Source organism: Sabethes cyaneus, chromosome 3 (genome assembly GCF_943734655.1).
Source record: "Sabethes cyaneus chromosome 3, idSabCyanKW18_F2, whole genome shotgun sequence".
Classification (NCBI taxonomy): Eukaryota; Metazoa; Arthropoda; class Insecta; order Diptera; family Culicidae; genus Sabethes; species Sabethes cyaneus.
Genome location: NC_071355.1, coordinates 94,371,203 through 94,396,197, shown reverse-complemented (window position 1 = coordinate 94,396,197; position 24,995 = coordinate 94,371,203). Strand labels below are relative to the sequence as shown.

At 40.0% G+C, this 24,995-nt stretch overlaps 2 protein-coding genes across 2 annotated transcripts; one reads left to right on the top strand and one right to left on the bottom strand.

Annotated features, from left to right (window-relative positions):
- Nucleotides 1–961: 961 nt before the first annotated feature.
- On the top strand, nucleotides 962–12,794 carry LOC128742714 (uncharacterized). The gene is made up of 4 exons (XM_053839155.1): nucleotides 962–1,140; nucleotides 1,265–1,421; nucleotides 12,043–12,163; nucleotides 12,222–12,794. Exons 2-4 carry the CDS (start codon nucleotides 1,277–1,279, stop codon nucleotides 12,412–12,414), a joined length of 459 nt encoding a protein of 152 aa, XP_053695130.1. The 5' UTR covers nucleotides 962–1,140; nucleotides 1,265–1,276; the 3' UTR covers nucleotides 12,415–12,794.
- A 3,839-nt stretch (nucleotides 12,795–16,633) lies between these two features.
- Nucleotides 16,634–19,392, bottom strand: LOC128742648 (SAM50-like protein CG7639). The gene is made up of 7 exons (XM_053839073.1): nucleotides 19,204–19,392; nucleotides 18,944–19,116; nucleotides 18,706–18,887; nucleotides 18,517–18,655; nucleotides 17,819–18,359; nucleotides 17,640–17,766; nucleotides 16,634–17,578 (listed from the first exon to the last, which is right to left on the bottom strand). Exons 1-7 carry the CDS (start codon nucleotides 19,222–19,224, stop codon nucleotides 17,427–17,429), a joined length of 1,335 nt encoding a protein of 444 aa, XP_053695048.1. The 5' UTR covers nucleotides 19,225–19,392; the 3' UTR covers nucleotides 16,634–17,426.
- Nucleotides 19,393–24,995: the final 5,603 nt, after the last annotated feature.

The window sequence follows — 24,995 nt, the reverse complement described above, 5'->3', positions numbered from 1 at the left end:
AACCCCCACAAGCCAAATTTGGTTCCATTTGCTTGATTAGTTCTCGAGTTATGAGGAATTTGTATTTCATTTGTACGGGAGCCCCCCCCCCCTCTTAGTGGGGGGAGGGGTCTCTTACCATCATAAGAACCTTCTCCGGCCCCAAAAACCCCTACATGCAAATTTTCACGCGATCTGTTCAGTAGTTTTCGTTTCTATAAGGAACATACGGACAGACAGAAATCCATTTTTATAGGTATAGACGAGGGGCAAGACACTTCATAATATTACCATATATTAATATATTAGGCCCTATCAAAGCCCTATAAATGTATAACTTTATAGGGCTTTAGGTTTAATTATTGGTGGGAACGGTAAATATATTAAAGTTGAAAAAATATTTCCATAGGGAAAAGTAATATATTTTCAACAGTGTCTTGCCCCTCGGGTATAGATAACAAAAACTACAGCTAAAAATAAATGGTAAGAATCAGATACACCAATATAATTTTGTACCATGTAATCTCTTAGTCAGTTAAGCTTATCTGAAATGAAGAACTAGTCATACTGGTGCCGACTATAGATTTACAGTATGTTAAATAAGCGAAATTGAGTGTAATTGCAATTACTACTAAGATAATTCAGATATCTTATGAACTAAGTGAAGCAACCAGCAGAAAGCATTATTGATCGTTCCACGCGATGCAACTCGTCAAAAGCCTACGTGGAACAAGAAGTGATAGAAGTCTGTCCCCTCCATTAATTCACATCTCCGTACTATAATACCATCTAAATCGGAATCAGCGGCGTTGGTTTAGTAAGACTAGTAACTGCGTGCGAGCGAATACAGGAAAGCCGCGTTTTCGGACTGACTGACACTCGTCGTTGGTTCGGCTTCGGTGTTCCTTTTACTACTATAAATACGACTGATTATTTCATCCCCGAGTTTACTTTTGAACCAACTTTCACTGTGTCCACGTCTCTCTGAATATCGCAGCTCGTTCTTGCCGTACAATCGGGTGCGCTGCCAAGTAGCAGAAAGGCATTGCCGGTCCACCTTCGAACAACTTTTGTGCAACGGATAAAATAATAAATTTAAACAGTGTGTTGTCATTCGGCTCGTTAGCGCGCGTGATCAATTACGTTACTACAAGTTAACTCGTAAGTTCCGCCAGAGTGCGTGGTTCAGCAATAACATTTTGATTAACGCCTATATAAGAAAATTGCACTAATCAGTGCAAAAAGTGCTTTATTGGAGATTATTGTGATTGTTACGACTTTCCAGCTCAATATAAACATGAAGCCGTTCACTTTTGGAATCGTTATCGTTGCTGCCTTTTGCGTAGCCAATGTCATCGGTGCCGACGAGCCAGCGAAGGATACTACTGATGAAGACGGTGTCAAAATCTACAAACGGTTGATCCCTGCCGATGTGCTGAGAGGTGAGATATAGTTCGAAAATATTAACGTTCAATAGCCCCTAAATGTACTGAAATAGTGTGATTTATGAACAGTAGGAAAAACAATTGCTCTTAGGAATGGCAAGCATTTCTATTGAAAAAGCATCCAAGGTATTTGCTGCACTGTATAATTGACTATTGCCAACACACCCCTTTCAATCGGACGTAGTGATACGTACCACGATTGCGTAGCCCATGGATGCATCAATGTACCAATTTTTGTCGTGCATTCTTCCATTGTACCCGCTGTTGGCCGCCTCGCTAAAGCATGTGCAATGCGGAATATACGATCGTATACCAATTACCAAACTCTTTTCCGATGCAGTTCGCCATGCACGTTAGTCTGCACTGTGGGGGTACTGGGGTTTGGCATTTTACAGCATATTAGTGTCACACTCAGAAGAGCTACAGCCTTCAAAAGCCAGCCGTCAGTAGGTTGACGTACATTATAAATTATTAAATAAATATATCATACAGAGAGACAACTAAATATCAGTAGCCCTGGCTGGTTAGCCCAGTTAGCCATGTGCACCTTGCTATAGATCTTGCGTAGCAATTTCCATAGTAAATAAGTAGCATAGTGGCTAAATAAACCGGTTGCAGGTTTTTCTAGATCTTTCGATTAATTAAGATAGAGAAAAAAAAGCGTTCGGTATTAAAGTTACCAGACGGGAGCAACTACCATTGCAATAAAGTTGAACAGAAGAAAGAAAACGTTAGTGCTTGAATTTTTTCACAGTCTTTGTTTGCTATCAAATCGGACGTCCTTTTCAGTAAAAGCTTTATAATAATTATGATGGTGTTACACAACACTTTTTTAAACTTGTTGATTATTTTTTTTATTTAGTTATTTTTTATCTATAATTATCTAATAACCAATAAATAACTACAAATATTAAATCTGTATATTTGTTTAAAGATTTCGCCCATCTTGTATTACGAAACATATAGGGCAAGCGACACAATCCACTCTGCTGCTAATATATTCACCGTAGTTGAAAACATTTTTGCATTGATTCCAGTCAGCTGCACCTACATTGTGTTTTACAAAAAATACCGTATCAAATAGCCACCGTTAGCTGTAAATGTTAATTGCTTAAAAAGCTCACTGCGATAAAATCTATACCAACGGAACCTTGTCGGTAACTGTCATATGCATACAGATAGGTATGGTGGCACTTTTTGTTTGAAAACTTCTCGTTGGTTCCGCTTTGAATCAACCAAGCATCGTTAATGAACTTATTTCCCAGTAGACGTGATATATCACATAGAGCAAAGAGTTTTTATTGTAGCTGCAAATGTGACGAATATTGACCCACATGAACTGATTTCAAAGGACAGTTTGTTAGTCGCGTGGTGAAATGAGGAAGAGGAGGGCTGCATGCTGTGTTCGTTTATTTTGTTTTCAACGGCAACAACAGCAGGGAAGCGGACTTTTTTCATGCATATCGACCGTCTGCTAAACTTGACCATAACTGATGTGGTAGCCAACTTGCTGTGTTCTCATGCAGGCTCGGCACATGTGTATGCGCTGAATCTACGATGACCTTAGCAAAAATAGATGGAAATATTTAAATTAATCGTTTTTGAGCAAGTCACTAAGCTCTGGCAGGATATGCTAAACCTGACAAAAACAGTGTTTTAGATGCTGATTTCCTGTTTGGTAAGATTAGGCAGTGATCTGCAGCTGAAAAATGATGTTACTTCCTCCATAGACTACATAAAATAACACACATGGTCAATGATCATGAAAATAAAAAATGAATGTTCATAGTAATTTTTATGAGCAATGCCTTGCACATATGGTACATGTGTAGCTTTTTAATAACGTCAATCAAGTTCGAATCTTTCTGCTTTAAATACTAAATCCATTCATCATGAAAACGCCTTGACATCTAATACCGTATTGCATCTCATATTTTCGTTTACTGCTTAGAAATAGCTTATTCTCCAGCAGCAATGCTTTTGTGAATTATTTATGAGGTCTCTTTGGTTTAGTCTACAGATTTTTTTATATACTTAATCGTTACTACCGCTTTTAAAAAATATGCTTCATAAGTGCTTCAACCCCTTCCAATATTTTCCAAACAATGAAATGAATAATGAGCTCTATATTCAGTTTAAAAAATACGAACAACTCTGGAGGAAACCCGCACCGCCTCCGGCAAAACACAATCGAATCCAATTTATCTAATTACTGAACATTTTGAACAACTCTTCCGAGTTTCAAATGTCAGAGACCAACAAAACCAGCAGCGTACGACGCCTACAGTTCGTCGAATAAATCGCGTGAACTCGGAGGCGCCATCGCTGGATGAAATTGTAGCAGCCATCAAGAGTATGAAATCCAATAGAGCGCCAGGGATAGATCGTATTTCAGGCGAAATGCTCAAAGCTGACCCATCTTTGTCAGCCCAGATGATGCATCAGCTTTTCAGCAATATTTGGGAAACCGCAACTTTTCCGGTGGACTGGATGCAGGGCATATTGGTCAAAGTCCCTAAGAAAGGAGACCTAACGGAATGCGGTAACTGGCGTGGCATCACGTTGCTCTGTATTACTCTCAAAGTACTCTGTTAGGTAATCCTCAACCGGATCCAGGAGAAGATCGACGCTACTCTCCGGCGGCAGCAAGCTGGATTCCGTGCTGGCCGATCATGTGTAGACCATATCACAACGCTCCGCATTATATTGGAGCAGATCAACGAATTCCAGGACTCTCTTCTGCTGGTGTTCGTTGACTTCGAAAAGGCGTTCGACCGACTCAATCACGAAAACATCTGGGGCGCACTTAGGCGTAGAGGAGTTCCAGATAAGCTAGTCCACCTCATCGAGGCTCAGTACGAGGCGTTCTCGTGCAAGGTTTTGCACGACGGCGTCTTGTCCGACCCCATAAGGGTTACAGCTGGCGTGAGACAGGGCTGCATTTTATCACCGCTTCTGTTTCTCATCGTTATGGATGAGATATTAGTTGGAGCAATTGACAGTAGACCAAATCGAGGATTGCCTTGGAATCCTCTAACGATGGAGCAGCTAAATGACCTCGACCTAGCCGACGACATTGTCTTGCTCGCGCAACGCCGAAACGATATGCAGAGCAAGTTAGATGACCTCTCCGAGAGCTCCCAAGCAGCAGGTCTCACAGTCAATGTAGCGAAAACTAAGTCTATGGTAGTGAACACTGACAATGCCACCAACTTCACAGTAGCGGGACAACAAGTTGAGCAGGTAGACGCCTTTCAATATCTTGGTAGCCAAACAACGCCCGATGGTGGTACCAAGACTGATATAGCCACACGGATCAGGAAGGCCAGGGGTGCCTTTGCAGGTCTGCAAAACATTTGGCGCTCAAACCAGATCACTCTACGTACGAAAACCCGAATCTTTAACTCAAACGTTAAATCCGTACTGCTGTATGCCTGCGAAACGTGGTGCGTCTCAGCGGAGACAACGCAAAAACTGCAGGTATTCATTAACCGGTGCCTGCGATACATCATTCGTGCCTGGTGGCCTGATAATTGGATATCCAATGAGGAACTCCATCGTTGGTGTCATCAACGGCCGATAGCCACAGAAATTCGTGAACGTAGGTGGAAGTGGATCGGACACACCTTGAGGAAAGGAGCGAACAAGGTTTGCAGAGCAGCACTCGACTGGAATCCACAAGGACAGCGTATAAGAGGCAGACCCAGAGGCTCATGGCGACGGAGCTTAGCCGACGACATCCGGGCTGTAGACGAGAACCTGTCCTGGCGACAGGTAAAAGCCATGGCGGGTAACCGTCAGCAGTGGAGATCTCTGATTTCATCCCTTTGTTCTGCCGGACCGGCGGACATGGACACATAAGCTAAAAAAATACAAATCTACCATTGAATCATCATCACTGCACTGTCATTCCCCAGCTTAGTTGATCCTGACACCTTCATTTTTAGTAACTTCACTGATTGTTCATATGAAAGAGTTTTCAAAATATTGGATTTTTCTTAATTTTCGTTTAAAAGATCCATTTTTTTAAATCTCCAGGCATGGGTGGCATAATCACTTTGATTCAATTAACATTCATATGACAGTACCGTCTCAGTCAAGCAGAATTTGAAAAAGCTATATATGGGGCAATTGAAGAACTAGTTATTATCTACAACTTTTCTGCATAATATTGGGCTGTATCTTTTGTATTTACGGTGCTACAAAAGATACAGCAAAACTTTATTTAGCACAATTTTAGACAATAACTTTGGCAAATTTTGCTTGGCTGAGACGGTACGGTCAAATGAATGTGAATTGAGTCAAAGTGATCGTGCCATCCCTGTCTCCAAGTTCCGACACCCATTTTGACAGATTAGTTGTTTATGCTAGAATGTTCTTTCTTAAGAATATGATTTCTCTTTTAAAAATATGCGATTTTAAGAGTTTTATGGCAGTTAAGATAAACCAATCATGCAGAAGAATGTCATAAATTTTTGTCAAAGCTATTGTTAAGTTTTAAAGAGCGTTGTTTCCAATCAGAAATACACTTGTCGATAATGCAGTTTTTTGGGTAAACACTTCAATTCTCCTTCAGTCATACTTCAGGAATGTTAATCAAACAAGATAAAATTCACTTGAGGAAAAACATTTTAAAATCTGATAGACTTTGCAATGCTGACATGCTGATAAAACTACTCTAAGAAATGAATAAGACCTATTTGCTATTGCATTGTTGGCAAGTAACAATGTCAGTTTTATTGCACTCTTATTGCAGCTTCGTGACCAATTTTGGTCAGTACGAATTGCACAAAGATCTACGCAAAAAGTATACGGTAGGGGAACTGGGGGCAAAATGACCACCCTTAGCAATTTCGCCATTTTCTCTCCCAGGAACCAACCAAATGCTGAACGCACTATATGAATTGAAAGCTAGATTTATATTCCACGTAGCAATATATAAAGATGTTTTGGAAAAGGACGATTTGTCATGAAAAATTCCTTTTTTTCGAAAGCGTCACATTTGAGCCTGATTTTTTTCGTGTGGGTAAAATGAACAAGTCATAGAAAACTACAGTTAACATGCAGTTTGGATAAACTAAACATTTTTTTACTTTATCATTGTTCTACATAAGCCGTAGATATTCAACAGGGCTGTTGGAATTAAAATGGGACTCCACAAAGTTAACATAATGTATCTTCGCCACGTTCATACAATGCTTGGCTTTTAACTCGCATGATTTTCCAGCACTCGGTCATTTTCCGTCATTTTTCGAGAGATTCGATCATTTTTATTGCTTAAATAGTAATTATTTCGTGGCTGCTGATAAATGAAAAATAAAAAATCATTATACACACTGTTCATTTTGCCCCCATAGTGATGGTGTTCATTTTAACCCCAAAACACCAATTGTTTTCAAGTGTTTATTATAAATAAACAGTTGATAAAAATATTTGGAATTTTCGACAGATCCGCATGATAATGATAAGCGAACAACACTAAATGATACCAATAGTCGAAATTTAATTTGTTTCGCCGAAATAGCTTATTTACTAATAGTGGAAATTACCATCGGCGTCAGATTTCAGCAAATATTTATTACTTTTTCAATTTTTTTCACATTGGAAAGTATACGGTCACCACATATTGTCTCAAACAGCTTGAAATACTTGTAGCAGAAAATACCTATTGATCTGGAACAGATATTAATCGGTTTACTGGGTATTTGGCTGCCTGTTCATTTTACCCCCGCTGTTCATTTTACCCACAGTTCCCCTACATTTTAAAAGCGAAAATGTTGCAGCTTCAACTGCTTACCATATCCTAAGATCCCCAACAACTACTCGCAACCAAGCTGACGAGCCAAAATTATGGATGCAGAAGGACTTTGTTCTCTTTCCCAACGGGATACCGCAAAAAAAATTCAACTGTTCCCACCAATTAGAGTTCTGAATTGAGAGACAGACCATGGCAACTCAGTAGCTCACGACAACTTGTCATCATTAAACCAGCGATACACGTTTCACGTAATCAGTGAGTGTCGTTGGTTTAATGATGCGAGTTTTTGAGTGACATGGCCAGTCTCTCCATTCAGAACTCTACCACCAGCAGATCTGCAAAACATTGAAAACAGTCGGAATAAAGTGTCGACAGAAGATAAGAGCTGAACTCTAAATGCCACTGGTTGATAAAATTAAATGGATAGTACTATTGATACTATTCCATAGATAGTTCTACTAGGGTAGACGCACCATTAGTGGTGGTAGTACCAGTAGTGGTGGAAACTCGAATTATTCCATTATCCTTGCAGATTTTGGTACAAGTTTGATACTTATCAAATAATACTGTTACTGGTAGTTCGATACTAATCAAACTTATGCCAAAATCTGCAAAAAAATGGAATAATTCAAGTTTCCACCACTACTGGTACTACCACCACTAATGGTGCGTCTACCCTACGCATCTCCAAACATAAAATACAAGTTTAAACATAAGTTTGAACAGAAAGACACTTAGTGATGCTGTACATTGCCATTTCCGAGAGAGGTATTTCTAAGCCATGGTCCAAGCCCTTTGATTTGGCTATCAATCAAGATTTGTACCAGAATATTTGAAGAAAATTTTGATTTCATTTTTACAAAAATGTCTTGCCGATGGACAATACGTGTTTTGGCCGGATAAAACATCATTGCATTACACCAAAAGGCACAATCTTTCTTGAATACCCGTCGTCCAATCGAAGATTTCTTCATGATTTTGCTGAGCTCCATGATGTACAAAAATAACTGGAGAGCCATAAATTGCAAACATTTGATTGATAGAATCAAGAGATGCATTCGCAAAGTTGACATGACCGCGGGTTAACGCTCCTGTTCCGACTTTAAACGGAAGCTCTGCCGAACTGTCCATTACGGACAGTTTTCAAATGTTCACTAATTTTTTTTACAATAGACAGTGTATCTTTAATTTCAGTAAATCAGATCTTCTTCAAATATCTTTGGTTTTTTTTTTTGACAGCTTGAGAAATAAATTCCAAAATTTTAGTTGTCACCCGTTACCCTCGTGCGTGGAGATAAAACAGTAACATGGTTGAATGGATAAATTACAGAAAATTTTATCCTTTATAAATTCTTCTTATACCATTTTCACGAGATCAGTGGCTGAGAGACACTGGAGGTAAATTTATTCTGTTTGGTCATTTGAAAAATGTACGAGTTTTATGGTCATACAATAATGAACATGACTTTTTTTCAATTTTTCACCGATACAATATTTTAGGAGTTTGTTTTTTCTGAAATGGTAGATTATGTTCTAAAACTACGAAAAAATGTAGGTTCATTCTAGTTTCATAATATTGTTGTTCCTGGTGTACGTGAGCCGCTCATATATTAATATACGAGCTACAGATAGAATAACCGTACCTCTGGACTTAGGGACACTGCCGGTATATTCTATTCGCTAGCCTAAATTTTCCACAAACGCCAAAACCATTTTACGCGCCATGCTTTTTTAGCCAGTTCACGGTCTAAACCAGACTTAACGTTTGTATTCCTTTAATGAATTCTGAATAGTATGATAGATGTATACAAAAGTAACTATTTGCAGTTAGTGTTATATCTTATACTGCTCGGAGACTTCAACGAAGTTGGAGACGAACCCCAAACTACTTTACACGAATAAAGTGAGTTGCAACTATTAAATGCTTAAGAGTTTTAACCAGTTGTCACAATAACAATATTTGAGTTGAGCAATCTCTCTGGCAAATGCTAGTTAAATGCTGTGCTAGGTTAGACTCTCCGAATTGCCATGGATGTATCAGAATAGTGGATGTGATAAAATAATGTGATAATTAAGAGATAAATATTGCGGGATTTTGACTCATGTTTATTTTCACTGGGTTTCCCGGCGGTAATGAAGTGTACACAAAATTAACAGCTTTTATGAACAGTAAATCTAGCCGCACGATTTGGCCTATGATTGCAATTCCTAAATGAGTATTGACTACAATTCACGTTTTGATGAAGAGTAGAGAGACCAACATCAAAAATGGAACATTAGCACGAATAGAACGACTAATAGGTACCGTTCTTACCGTGTTAAACAATACTGATAAATTAATTGACAAATTGAAAAACAATAAGCTTTAGTACACTGTAAACAATATTTAAATGACTGAGTGGATAAGTTTGAAATACTTCTTTGCATAATTGCGGCTGACAACGCTCCTAATGTGTGTTCTGCGACTAGTATTGGCAAGCCACATACACTACTTTACTTAATTTAAAAAACTGAACAATCTACAAGCAGTGGCATTTCCACTCGACTAAACAGTGATGAATCATGCTTCAAGGTTGATGTATTTAATTGTAGTTTGAATCCATTAACAATGACCATGAAAACAATTTATTCGCTATCAAAAATCAAGTTCGCACCGTGCTTGAAGTAAAACAGTCCGTCGAATACAAACCGAAATGAAACGTTCCGGTAGACAAAGGATTGCTTTAATATGAATTAATTATCAGAGCAACATTCACCTGAGATCATGTATTATATCATATTAGATTAAAAAGTGATTCACAGAATACAGTTATGCAGTCACGACGCGATTTCTTACTTTCAAACAAATGGAATAGAATGGAGTGGCTTATCCGGTCAGTCTGCTAGCATTATGTGAACAATGACTGTTATGCATATTAAAACTGCTAACAATTCTCAGACATAGTCAAATATGCTAAAAGGCACTTCAATCATACGATCAACGGATAGTTTCAACACAGCAGATTAAATTAAATTAACCCCTTCGACCAACTAACAACTCATTCTTCTCCGGCTTTTTTTATGTTTAGCGTGGTAAACACACGACATAGGGCAAACATTTCACAATAATATGCCTTGAGCAAATCATAGCTGCGGTTAGACAGTAATGAAGGATTGTGCGCAGTGAAGGTCACATCAGTCATAACCGGCGAATGATGCACCGGCATGTTGCTGCAAACTTCCGGCCGCCAAGTACTGTATCGTATTGGCATATCGTTTGAACGTTTACCTTTGCATAACGGCTTGTTAAGTCTTGGCTTGGGCAAATGAGTCATTTATTATTTGGGTATTTTAATGAGTATTTACTAAGGGTAGGAACTCAACGCTGTTGATAGATAAAACCGCTAATTATCAAAACCAAAATATTTCAACGATCTGTTCAGGTATTTGTCATACTAAAAATGCATTTTTCGCATTTAGTATGACTCTTCAGTGATAAATTGTCTGAGACATTCGTAAAAGTGTAATTATATATGTACCGCTCATCAGCCTACGCACACTTTTTTCAGTTATAGTCTTGGCCCGTCGATTTCACTAATTCTTAATCGAAATTGGTCTACGGTCTTCAATTCAAATCTTAAATAGAATCCACCAATCCAGGTCGCTGGTGCTTGCTCTCTACATCTTGAACTTCCCCTACATTATCACCCAATACTTCTCTATTGAACGGATCTGGAGACAATTTGGTAGACTCGATTCTTTTGCGATAAACAGGATTCCATTGTTGCTGTACTGTTGTAACACGTCCTTGCTGTAATGGCAGCTGGCTATCTGCCCAAAACGTAACTGGACCATCATGGGACTCAATATAGGGTACAATACATTTGTTGAGGCACTCACTTTTGCATACCTCCTAATTCATAATCTTATCCGTCACAAAAACGCTGGGTTTCTTGCCACAGGAACAGATTTCGACTGTCTTACCTGGCACATAATGAATATACGATGTGTTCGCGGGTTCGAAAGGTTTCGAAAAATATCATTAATTTTGATCTCTGAAAATAACGTACAAAATCGTTATATTTCATGTGACAATTTTACGTTTCACAGCATCAATTACCTACCAGTTAAAGATTTATTTCTGGCTTGTGCTTCCGTCTCTTCAAGGATCTTTTTCAGAAAATAAATAATACCTAGTTCAGTTCAGAAATAGTAGTTCAGAGAAACTGCAGTCATTAATAATAATGGTTAAGTCTTTTCAGGTAGACCAAGGAAGTTTTTCCTTTTCAATATGTACTTATTGAATTCAAACGTTTCACAATGCATGAATTCAAAATAGTCCGTAATCGATTGCATTCAGGTATGAATTAGTGCAGACCTCCAATCCTGAGTGGGCATGTTTTATAGTCATTTTTTTGCCTTCATCAGGTTTTGCGTAACGATGAAACGAGCGTCTGATCAGGAGTGCAAATGGCAACAACAAAAGCCACCGTCCTTTCCGATTGTTCGCTGATCTGTAGAGCACTGAATATATTATAAACTGCAATCTGCAAACCAGTTTTTCACTTTGGCACTTCTTGCTTAATGGACGCACCTTTTGTGCCAATGTTGCATAATGCTTGAGTCATACTTTTGCATGATCGGCTGAACGTCATCACAACCGTAGGGTGTGACAAACATGGTATCAAGTCTACCGCTCCAAATTGGCTCACTTGACGCAACCACTTGATTTATAATCATACCGGACATCATAATTCAAAATCTTGAGCGTCTCCGCTGTGATACGTGCATACGTACGATTAGCTGAATCTATTAGTCTACTATGTATGTAGGGTTATTACGAAATTTGATTTACCTACATTTCTTCCATCATTGTTACAGATTTCCCTGGAATGTGCTTCGCCTCGACCCGTTGTGCAACCATCGAACCAGGAAAGTCGTGGGATCTGGCTCCATTCTGCGGTCGTTCCACTTGCGTTGTTTCCGATAATAATCCATCACAGTAGGTCAACCATTATAGAGGTACATCGCATACACTTACTTTTCCAATTTATTTCTAGACTACTTGAATTGGTCGAAGACTGTGGACCACTGCCATTGGCCAACGACAAATGTAAACTGGATACCGAAAAGACTAACAAGACGGCTCCATTCCCATACTGCTGTCCTAAGTTTAGCTGCGAGCCAGGAGTAAAACTAGAATATCCAGAAATTAAAGCACCAGAAGGAGCTCAAGATGAGAAACAAAACTAAACACGTACTAGCCGTAACATGCAGCGACATGAAAACATACAAAAATAAAACCTCAATCATTTTCTATAAATGTACTTCCATATATTGTGCAGAAGACACGTTTACTTGCAACATCGTAAGGGTAATCTAAAAGTGAGAGGAAAAGAAAGCGTATTATCGAGCAAGATCACCGTACACCTATTAGTCAAGTATGTGATATTAGAAATATGTATTTATCAGGAAGCGTACTACTTTTTAATACACTGATTTTCGCTACCCTTTGGATCCCATTTATAAAACTACGAATTTATAGTTGTTGAACAAAGAAATTACATAAAGTATCTGTTTTTCCATACCATCAAAAAATAAAAAAATACTTAATTTTTGTTTTCTCAGTTCAAAAAGCTATGACTGTTTTGAATAAAGTTTTCGGTCGATCAAAAGTAAATCATCTAAAAATTATACAGGAAACAAATCCGATAACCCATATTACTATAAACAGCACGTTGCCTTGATAGACCTTGAGCTTAAACAATAATGTCGAAGATTTTACTCTTCTTTATCGACAGACTTAAGAACAGATTGTTACTGTACAGTTTGTTCCATACGAACTTGGTACAACGATTCTATTGACTCTAATTTCACTGTTGGAGATTGGAACACTGGAAGCTTGTTAAGATTGGTATTTCGCCTAGCTTGGACTGAAATGCGATAGCATTGGAGGATGCGCTTTGACTACCCGATTTGTTGGTTAAGCTTGCGGTTGAATTCAGACCATCAAACCAATTGCCTCAGATAGTATTTCAAATTTGTTTTCTGATTTTGCGTGTCATGGAAAGGGCTTTTAGATCGATCGAATTCCCATTTTCTGAAAATGTGCTCTTAAAGATTCATATTAACAGCTCTAATTAGAAATATATTGATTTGATTTCATTCTTCATTTTAGAGGCTTTCGGCCTGCGGCTGGTTCTAGGGTTGCCAAGTGGCCGGTTTTTGGCCGGCCCGACCGGTTTTTCACTTGCAAAGCCGGTGACCGGTCAATCCGGCAAAAAGGCCGGTTTGCCGGCATATGAAGCCGGATTTGTACTTTTCACCTGATTTTTCAAATTTTCTGATAAATTTATTAGTAATCCTGAGCCTGAAGATAGCTAGTTTTGCCGTGACAATACCTTGCTTCTGGCAGTAATATATACATTGAATTGTCCACTAAGCGCCAGAAGCAGGTTGTTACTACCTCCAATAGTCCATTCAATGTTCGGTGTGGTTGCGACTGTGATGTCCTGCCGTTCGTCTCCACTTCGCTCGAACTTCGCTCATCATCCCATTTTCACGCGAAACTGTCAACGGTTACATCTACCGGCGACTAGACACATTTACACATAAATACAAAAATGCCACAGCGAACAATCATCAACTCGGTCTGGGGTCACTTTTTGCTAATTTCCCAGGCGTCTCAGAAGTCACTAGTCGCTTTCGATCTGGCCGAGCCATCTCGCACGTTGGTTCCCTCGAGTGGGATTGTTGAAGAGGAATCGCTCGAAATCGCAGTGTACGGTGGGAATCTCGCCAAATATCTCTGTATCTCGTGATTCAACATCTCCGCCACTCTCCGCTTTCAGTTGTAATCCACCAAATATCATTTGCAGCAGCTTCGAAGACGCTAAGGGCGCGTATATACTCCGTAACAAGTCCATAAAGAACTATCGCTTAAAGAAGACTTTTGTATATTGTAAGCTTCGAACGACCGCGTATAAGAAGCATATGATCGTAGCATTTTGCTACGGGCAAAGTAGACCCGATTTCCTACTGGATCTCCTTACTGCAGTGTTGTCCGCGATCACCAGCGATGCTACATACATGAATCTATTTACCACTTCTAGTTTGTCACCGTCTCCTTTGAGCCAGTTTCTTTCCTATATTTGGTCTTCGAAGCATTTAGTTTTAGTTCAATCCTACTAGACTTCGCTTTCAGTTTGGCGTAGATTGCCTACGTCATCAAAAAGTTCTTGGCTATGATGGCAAAGTCAACTGTGATGAATAGGAATGTCACCTTGTCGTCACATTATTGAACGTTACCGTGTCTCGAAGGGACTTGATAGTGTTCCAACAAATCTTTTTGTACACTCCGGTGTAGTGAAAAGCATCCGGGGCTTTTCACCTAGTACTACGGTAGCGGCCTCTCTAATGACCGAAACTACTTGTCCCAGCCGTCTTCGAGTGTTGAAGCATCTAACTCTTCGGAAGAAGGCATCCAGTATTCACGAGTAGTTCTCGGCAGATTGCAGATTATCCAGCTGTCTAATGTTCAGCACAATTACCCGCTTGAAAAACCCCTTCTCCACGAGCATAGTCTATATCCCACAGCCGTAGAGGAATACCAGGCTGAGCTGTATTCTGAGAAGTCAAATTTGTGAAACGGCGAATCAGGTTCGAAGTCCAAAGTAGCCCGTAGACCCGATTCCACTTTCAAATCGAACTTATGATGGAATGTTGATCTTTTTCTAATTTATCTTATGTTCGATGCATTCATACCCAGTCTAAAGGGTATCCCACATCAAATTGCACTACAGAGAAAACGCTCTAAAAATTACCTAGTTGACCGATTCTTTTCAAACTTTCCGACAATACAATATAAGCCATAACCTTTTGGCATATTTATTTCATTCAAATTCAATACCATAACCGTATGCTCACGCCTTACGCTTAACTCCATTCATAAGGTTCTGTACAACTGCAGCTTCTTCAGGACATCCTTTGAATAGTGGCATGAAGCCAGATCCGGCCAGAAGATCGTAGGGCCCTCGTGTTGCTTCAACAGAGGAAGCAGATGGTTCTGTAGACATTCCTTCAGATAGATCCACCCATTTACAATACCGGTAGTCACGAACTTCGCACTCCGTTTGCCACATGAGTAGATCGCTTGCCAAATCATGTATTTCTTGGCAAACTTTGAAAGTTTCTGTTTCCTTACTTCCTCCGAGACATCAAACTTGTGCTGAGCGGTTAAGAACAGTAGCCCTGGAAGCAGCCGGAAGTCTGTCTTGACGTAATTCTCATCATCCATGATGAGACAATGAGGCTTCGTCAGCAACTGGATATAATTTCCGGGTCCGTGACTTTGCCACCGTATTTTGTCGTTTATCACGATTTGGAGCCTTCTGCACTTTGTACGTAGTCCGTCCCGGTCCTTGGCGCTCTGAACGAGACTTGGACAGATTCAACTTTTTGGCCACATCCCTGACCGAAGCACAGGGATTTCGCTTAAACTCTCTAGCCACACTTGTGATCCTGCTCACTAATAGAACATCCATCGCATTTCCCCTTCCGTTCGATGCTCAGTTTTTCGTAGTAACGTTTAATCACACGACTCACCATTAACTACACAATTCCGAGTTGTTTCCCGATGTCCCGATGAGAGTTGAGAATTTTCCAGGTGCTTGCGCAAAATCAATTCGCGACGTTGCTTTTCGGGTGCCACCATTTTTTCGAAAAACCCTTTAGTTCGCTCGGTCACGTCCTTTAGTCTGATGTATGTTCGTGCAGTCGCCTCAATGTTTCGTACCACGACGTTAATGTCATCGGTGAAGCTAAATAGCTGGACTTTCGGAAAATAGTACCAGCTGCGTCAGTGCTCGTCAGATTATGGGCCCTATTCTGTAAGTCACGTCGAGCAACTCGGCTCGACTCAGTCACTGTCGAGTGTCGAGTGCAAGAAGAACAGGCAGCATAGCGGGTCAATGCAGGACCAAAACAAAGCTAGCTCAAACGTCACTTGTTAACCGTTTAGTCACTAGCATTTTGGCGGTGGACTCAGTCGAGTTACTCGACAAAATCGGGTCGCATGTGACTTACATAATACCAAAAGTCGACTAGTCGAGCAAAGTGACACTCGACGTGACTTACAGAATAGGTCCCATACCTTGTAAGGCACCACATGCCATTATAGCTTCATAGAAAAGGTTTGATAAAATAGACGATATTCTGATGAATTTGGTTGTCCCCTTGTCCCACACTTCCTACCCCTCAAGGTGGCCATCTAGCCCCACATTCCCCTACAGATCATTCTAAATTGATGACGATTGTTCAGTCGGTTATACAGCAACCATCGTAGACCTTCGCAACTCGAACCAGTCAAACCAAAGTTAATATCTTTATAAGAATGCTATCCAAATACCAACAAAAAATATAAATTCTGAAACGTTTTGCTACATTGAACGTTTTAATGCAAAAACAATTCGGTTTACTTCATCACACTTGAAATCAGGAGTACGAATCTTTCATTGAGTAAAGTCATTGAGTGTAAAGCCCTGGGACCTCGTTGAGTTAAGGAAACCCAGAAAGGATCGAAGTTAGCCTGCATTTCTCGTTTTGATTGCAGTATTTTCTTGCTTTGATTCACATTTCGTTGCTTTGCTTTTTTACTCATCGGTCAAATGCTAATAGAAAGAAGAATAACAATAGAAAATAGAATGTAATAGAAAGAGCTCTTCTCTCTATCGAAATAGCCTTCCTGTTATTTTAAATGCCCTGATTGTCAACAATGCGTAATAAAAAATCTTTGCACTGCTTTAATATACATTCCTTCCAAAGCATATATATCCTATATAACCGCTTCTTGAAACATTAGAAATGCTTTCCTCGCCACAATTGAATTCGGAAGGTTTTACTTAACATGTCCTCAAAAAGGACAGCCTGATTTACAGTGCTTGCCAGGATTACTGAATCACGTAGTACATTTACACAGTTAATTCCGAACGAGAGACTGCTATTTAAGACAAACTGTTTTATCTGCATTGAAGCACCTGACACCTACTCTTAATGTAAGTAATTCTTTCAAACAAATTATTCTATTGGATTTTAATATAGCAAACAAATATAACACACTGACTTTTTAGATTACTGTTATTAAACTAACGTTTGGTAATTGAAACAAACCTCTCAAGACCATGTTTTCGATCAACCAGGACGCGAATAGAACAAGGTAGCGGTAGCAAGGCTCTAGCGGTTTGTATTTCGAATAAGTACCTATCTACTTAAATAAACTCATAACCGATACCGAACTGAAATCCTCGCTTAACCCGATCTCCACTTTCAAAAGACAGTGGTTGGCAGTAGTTGAATTCAATGCGCGCTTTTTGTCCTATCCTAAATGCTATCCCAGCTCCAGCCGTACTACGCAGCTTGTCTAAAATAATAACACAAATAATTGACAAAACAGACGCACATGAAGACATGTCTATTATTACCAGTAGTAAATGTATTGCACGTTCCGAAATTGTAGAACAAATGCGTCCTGAAGAGTTTACCAAATCCACCGAAATAACTGCTGAAAGGTAAAGGACTCCACAGATGTAGTCCAGATGCCCAGTAGGACTGGAAAAAAAAATTAGAAATATGGTTTTGTAAAACAACTTTGTTTATTTACCGTACAACCCGCGGCAACTCCTTCGCGAAGGGGACCAGCTCCAGCAAGCTCAAATCCACGCAGCGATTGTGGGCCACCCAAAAAGAATAAAGAATTGATAGGAATCGCCTCTTTCCGCATGTCGTTCAGTAACATTCCTACTCGTCCGCTCAACTGAAGTGATATTCCAGCAAAGAGCGGTACGTTCATTTCGCAATGAACGTCGGATTTCATCACGCCGAATTGACTAAGTGTGCTTCCCATAAGTTCGTTGGTAGTTTTTATCAGTACACCGTTGGTAGGAAATACATTGCTATCACGTGTTTCAAAAGTGCCAATGTATCGAATGATGCTGGCCAATTTGGGTCCACAGTGCTCCCGAACAAAAAATGGTGTAAACTTGTCCATTGCAAATATTTCCTTCACACCAACCTCGTACTGAAAGCTATTGCTTAAATTAAACGGCAACGTAAATGAGAAGTCCAGCAATATTCCAGATTCTTCGGTTCGAAACTTAGTCCAGGGTGTTGGCGAAGAATGCTTGAAAATTGATATTGATGCTCTGAAAGTTAGATTTGACTATGAAATCACCAAATAGGTACGTCTCCTCTATTTTATCTATATTTTTAGGCGTATGACTTTAAATTCAAATGCAGTATGTATAGAGAATTCTATCACGACCTTAATAATGCTGTATTGTTTAAAACGGTAATACTTACTCTGGGTTGTATTCTCCAACAATGGTATGATAGTATGGTTTCGTAAAACGCAGGTTAAGTACACTACTTCTCACGTAACTGTAGCTATAATTCAAACTAACACGTTCCCCTCGGCCAAACACATTGGGTGATGTTAGCTCTGCAAACAAAGAACATTACTAACTTTAACGTCCAGATATAAATAAGCACCTGCAGTGGCTGCCCCATCGTTTTGTCCTAATTCTGTTCCGATGCTACCGGTAAGACGAGAAAGCTCGTCGCCGTTGAATGTTACTTCGTAACCATTTTTGGTTGCGTCACTTCCTTTACTGACATCGATCTTTATTTTCAAGTTTTTGAAAATACCTAGCTGCATTAAGTTATCCTTTGCGCTGTAAAAAAAACTGAGTATCATCCAAAAATCATTCATTTATCGTTTCGAACCTACTTCGTCGTTTCGATGATAACATCCTGAAAGTTTGAGGCTTTAAACAGGTTTGCAACAGAGCGCTGGACGTAGTCATCGTAAGTCCTACTTAAACCACTGATATTAATGCGGTCTACTCTTGCTTTAAAGCGAGTAAAATCAATGTTGTTTTTCTTGTCAGCCGGGTGAGACTCCTACAAAAAAATACGTTCATTCTAGATGAATAACATCATTCGCTAATTTAAACATTAGTAGAGCAAACAGCTTTTCTCTTCACGCACTTTAGATTTACCGCTCCCCATGGCTGGAATGCTTTCGGATTATATAATCGTTTTTCGGAACTACCGCAGCTTTTCTACTTTAACCAACAATAGAAAATGTTGAACTAAGTTTTATTTTACCAATTTCACCATAGTTTTACTGCAAACTACTTAGTATATTGAGAAATGGTAATGCGGCTTTCGATAAGGTACCCACGGTAGGTACACACGCACCACAGACACACATAAAAGAAAAAAGTCAAAATCTTCGAATGATTTTGACGTTTCGTTTTCCAACCGCCTTCTAAGCAAAGCGTAAGAAGAATAATAGGATTTTTCCATAAAAAACACTGCACAAGTGAAAGTTGTTTGCAAGTTCGAAGAATGTTTATTGCATGCGGCATACAAGCTTTAATAAATACGATAAATTCCCAAGCTAATAAATTTATTTTTACCTGTAGCAAAGAACTTAAAACGCAGGTAAGTCATTATGTATGCGCTAGTTAGTCTGGAGAGAAAATTTTATTTAGTGACACGTATTTAACACGATATTTGCGATATTTGCGAAATAACACTAAAAACACCTAAAAATATAGGTAAATGACAAATAACTTTTAGCTTATTCGAAAATTCGCTTACAGGGTGTCGATTATCCAACGAAAATAAAATTCCCTGACTTTTCCAGGTTTTCCAGGTGTATTTCTAAAAATTCCAGACGCAAAATATCTCCTTAATTTCACTTATCAAAGTGTTGGCTAAATTGGTTGTTTACTCTTAAATTATCATTTCCTAATGAATTTTATTTTCCTTTTTATGCAAAATTTCTAAGTGCAAAATTAAAATTAATTCGAACTTAATTAACGCACATCGGAATTAAAGAATCAAGCTAAATAAAAATTGCAAGATGTCCTTTCGGAAAAAAATGAAATAGTCTGCTGGTTTATCAAAGGGTTGTGGGATGAGCCGTTTTGACTGTTAGATCACATGTAATGAATGGGTATAAATCCACTTCAAACATTTAACTATGCAAAACAATAAACTTAAAAGTTGGTCATTAGTATAGAACATAATCCGAAGATATTTTTGAACACAAAGTCCGATTTGTCTGAGCAGCTATTTCGTTTTGTTATCAAAATTTGAGGAAATAATTGTTCCTCAGGAATATAAAAATTTTTGAGCCCAAATGTCTCAACGAGCATCGCAGCATCGTTATATTATTTAGAACCTGACCTGTTTTTATTCGACCTACTTGTAGCCAGCTTTTGATATTCAGGAAAACTTCGGGTTTGCGACTCTATCAACCCTTTGCTCGAAGTCGAATTTCGAAGATATGACTGAATTGTTAGACTAAATCAGAATTTTGAAGCTGAGGGTCTTTCATTAGAATTAGAATACGCTTACGTACGCTTACGATGGACATGAGAATAAAAATGAAAGTCCGGGTTCCGGCTCGTTCAGGTTGAACATCGTAGTAAATTTTCAAAGGCTGATCTAGGTTCAGTTTGATTAGTCCTCGTTCCAGTTTCAGTCAAATCTCGGTCCGGAAGTCTGGAATTATCTAGAGGCACAATTTGCTGGTATGGCCTTTTTATGCCACTTTCCGTACAAAATAAGCAAATTTTCTATCCACAATTTTTGATCTAAATATCCAATTAATAGCAAAGAATCCAAAAGATATTGGTAATGATCGATTAGATTGTGAGCACTTTCCTTTGAAACCTGAATCGATCAAATCGGTTTAACCGTTGTTGAGGTTTAAAGCAGGTCAGTCGCACATTCATGCATTTCGAAACTCGGGAATTGATACACAGCAGATGGTTGCACGTGAGTAAAAATAACGTGTCGTATTCTAATTGATTGAACCTTGAATGAAAAGGTGCCAGATATTTGAAGTAAATGTTATTCTTGCGAAGTCTTAACTTTTCCGGTATATTTTCTTCCCATGTCAAAAATCCCTGACTTCAAATGAAATTCCCTGACATTCCCTGACTTTTCCAGGTTGAAACGAATTTCCCTGACATTTCCAGGTTTTCCCTGATTTTCCAGGTAATCGACACCCTGCGCTTATTATTCTGCATACCGTTCGAACCCGTTCCGATCAGAATCAAACTGCATGGATTGACACACGTCGATCGCAATTCAGAATACAGCCTGAATTCGTTAATGGGGTCACGACTGCACTCCAGCTGATTCACTAATTAGGCCAACTGACACTTGTTAGAAATTTCAGAACTCAAAAATGTAGTAAAATCTTGACATTCAACTAGCCCCATGGCCCAACTACCGAACACCCAAATAACGAGCCGCCCAATAGACGAACTCTTAATTAGCGAATCATTGCTGTATATGAAAACACTGACCCAGGTGAGTTAGCTGGCTCAAGTAGGGAGGCTAACCGCCGAAAGCTGGAAATTATGGGTTCCGTTGACCGGATGCTAGCGAACACAAGACATCGTCCGGGCAAGTCTTGCGACGAAACGAAGACGAGGCGAAAATTCTACTCGAGAGAGAGAGAGTGTGTGTTTGTGTGTGTGTGTGTGTGTGTGTGTGTGTGTGTGTGTGTGTGTGTGTGTGTGTGTGTGTGTGTGTGTGTGTGTGTGTGTGTGTGTGTGTGTGTGTGTGTGTGTGTGTGTGTGTGTGTGTGTGTGTGTGTGTGTGTGTGTGTGTGTGTGTGTGTGTGTGTGTGTGTGTGTGTGTGTGTGTGTGTGTGTGTGTGTGTGTGTGTGTGTGTGTGTGTGTGTGTGTGTGTGTGTGCGTGTGTGCGTGTGTGTGTGCGCGTATGTGTGTGTATGTGTGTGTGTGTGTGTGTGTGTGTGTGTGTGAGAGAGAGATAGAGAGAGAGACGTTGAGTTCCTACTGAACCCAGGAGCACATGACCGGGAACCGATAATCGAAATAATAATCATAGCCTGATTTAGAACACAGGTTAGAAACTTTACTGCAATCCAATACGCCCAGATGCTACCGACCTGTATCTGCACAAGCTCGGGCATGCGGAGTCCCCCGCGTGTCCCGAATGCATGGAAGTAGAGGAAACTGCAGAACATGCTTTCTTCATATGCCCTCGTTTCGCGGGTGTGAGAAGCAACATGATGGCAGTGAGTGGACAGGAGACTACTCCGGATAACTTAGTCCAAAGGATGTATTCCAGCTCATATGTCTGGTGAGCGGTCAGCTACCCAGACTGTACTTGAGTTACAAAACCGCTGGAGAGCCGGTCAACGGGGAATAAACAGCCTAACTACCATAGTTCAGTAATTATATAAGTAAGTGCGTTAAGCACAATAGCCCCTTCCTGAAGTAATACCGATAAGGTGGTGCCAGGGAGGATTGAGGCTGGAAACTCGAGAAGGGTTGTAGTGGGTCGGGATCCTCACGCCCCATTTGGGGAGTCGGGTAGTACCGTAACTTCTCAGGTGCTTAGCAGATTTCCCTATGCTGCCGACCTGTAGGTGAAAGAATTTTACAGCCAGCTGAACCGTGAGAAAATCCCAAAAGGGAACAATCAGTGTCACTTGGGCGACTTCTACGTGATGATTGGCTCAAACAACGCGGACCTCGAATGTGTCGTAGGTCGCCAAAAAGGTCAAGGAAGATTATGGTGATAAACACGATCAAACGGCTTCACCGCTCACGGCTTCAAATCCATAAAGAAGTACTGGTCTAATAAGGGGTTTGTACATCGTCAGCTTCGTATGGAGGCGTGTGCATCTTGATCGTAGCGTTTTGCGAAGGGCAAAGTAGGCCCGATTTCCCGCTTGAATGTCCGTGAATCTCCTTATTATTGTTGCTCATGGTCATCAGCGATCCCAAATACAAGAACTCATCTAGTACTTCTAGTTGTTGGTTGCCATCCGTGGGAGGCACGCGTTTGTTTTTTTAGCCTCTTCCTTTCATGTATTTGGTCATCGACGCATTTATTTTTAGCCCAATCTTTCTAGATTCCACTTTCAGTCTGGCGTAAATTGCCGCCGCCGTTGCAAAGTTCCTGGTTATAATTCGAAAGTCATCTGCAAAGCCTAGGAATTAGTAAAAATCATACCTCTCGTTTCGCTGCCCGCTCGTATGATCATCCCCTCAAGAGCGATGTTGAACAACATGCAGGATAAACCGTCCCCGAGATGCGCGTAAAACACATCACTCGATCCAATATAGCTCTTACCAGTTGCGTCAGTTTATTCGGAAAACCGTGTTCGAGCGTTCGAGCATTATCTGCCATACCTGGTATCGATAGACTGTATCGCACGCTGCTTAAAAATCTATATCTATAAAATGGATTTCTGTCTGTCTGTCTGTCTGTCGGTATGTTCGTTATAGAATCGAAAACTACTGAACCGATCAGCGTGAAAATTTGCTTGTAGGGTTTTTTGAGGCCGGGGAAGGTTCTTATGATAGTTAGAGACCCCTCCCCAGTAAGAGGGGGGCTCCCACACAAATGAAACACAAATTTCTGCGTAACTAGCGCACTAATCAAGCAATTGGAACCAAATTTGACATGTGGAGGTTTTTGGAGACAAGAATTTTTTTCTATGGAGGATTGAGAACTCTCCCTTCTTTAGAAAGGGAATTATGACCCCTTTTCCCTTTTAAGAGGGGGGCTTCCATACAAATGAAATACAAATTTCCTCTTATCTCGAGAACTAATCGAGCAAATGGAACCAAATTTGGCATGTGGGGGTTTTAGGAGGCAAGATTTTTTTTATGAATTAAAACCCCTCCCCTGTTTAGGAGGGAGTGAGCTGGAGGGCTCCCATACAAATAAAATACAAATTTCCTCATAACTTAAGAACTAATCAAGGAAATGGAACCAAATTTGGTATGTGGGGCTCTTAGAGGGCAGATCTTTTTTCTATGGTGAATTATGACCCCTCCCCCTTTTAAGAGGCAAACTCCCATACAAATGAAATGCAAATTTCTTCATAACTCGAGAACTAATCAAACAAATGCAACCAAATTTGGCATATGCGGAATTTTGGAGTCTTGAATTTATTTCATGATGGTTAGAACCTCTCACCTCTGTGGTAGGGGGATAAGAGTCCCTATCCAAATAAAGCAGAAATTTTTTCGTAACTCAAAAACTAATCGAACTCGACAAATTCGAGACTCTTCCATAAAACGTTAGTGACCACAAAACTATCTATAATAACACTGGCTCATTCAGGGCGAGACGGCCGCGAGTGTTGCCGGCAAGCGGCGACCCGCCGACGGAAGCGCTGACCACTGTTGGGAGGGGCCGCCCCCCGCAGAAATCGCCACTGAATTATTTGTTTTCCTAGGTCTACTGGGCTCTATTACTTTCCTTCAGTTGGGTCCGAACGAGCGACAGCGAGTAAAGAGAGGATCGCCCCAGCGAAATAGTACTTTCCACGAAAAGATTTCCATGAAATGGTACATCCCGCGTAAGGTTTTTCGCGAAATGGTAATCCGCGAAACTCTATATTCCGCGTTATGGTTAACCGTGAAGTAGTGTTCCGCAAAATGGTATTCGGCGAAATGTTATATAATCATGGCGAATATTTTAATGCTATCCGTTTTATTTTATCAGGCTACGGAAAGAGGGGATGGAAAATTTGTATATTAAACCACCCATGAACTCCACAGAAACTTGCAAAACTCGAGATTGTGACAAAGGTCATCCGAGATTCGCGATGTTATATACAACACAGTTTAATTTGTGGCAATACGATGTTTGTCGGGTCAGCTAGTAAATAAATAAATAAATGTGATGCGCGGGTATGCAGTATGCTCGATATTTCTACAAAATCTGTCCATCGCTATTAGTGATATTGGTGACAGCCGCTGTAACAGAATCT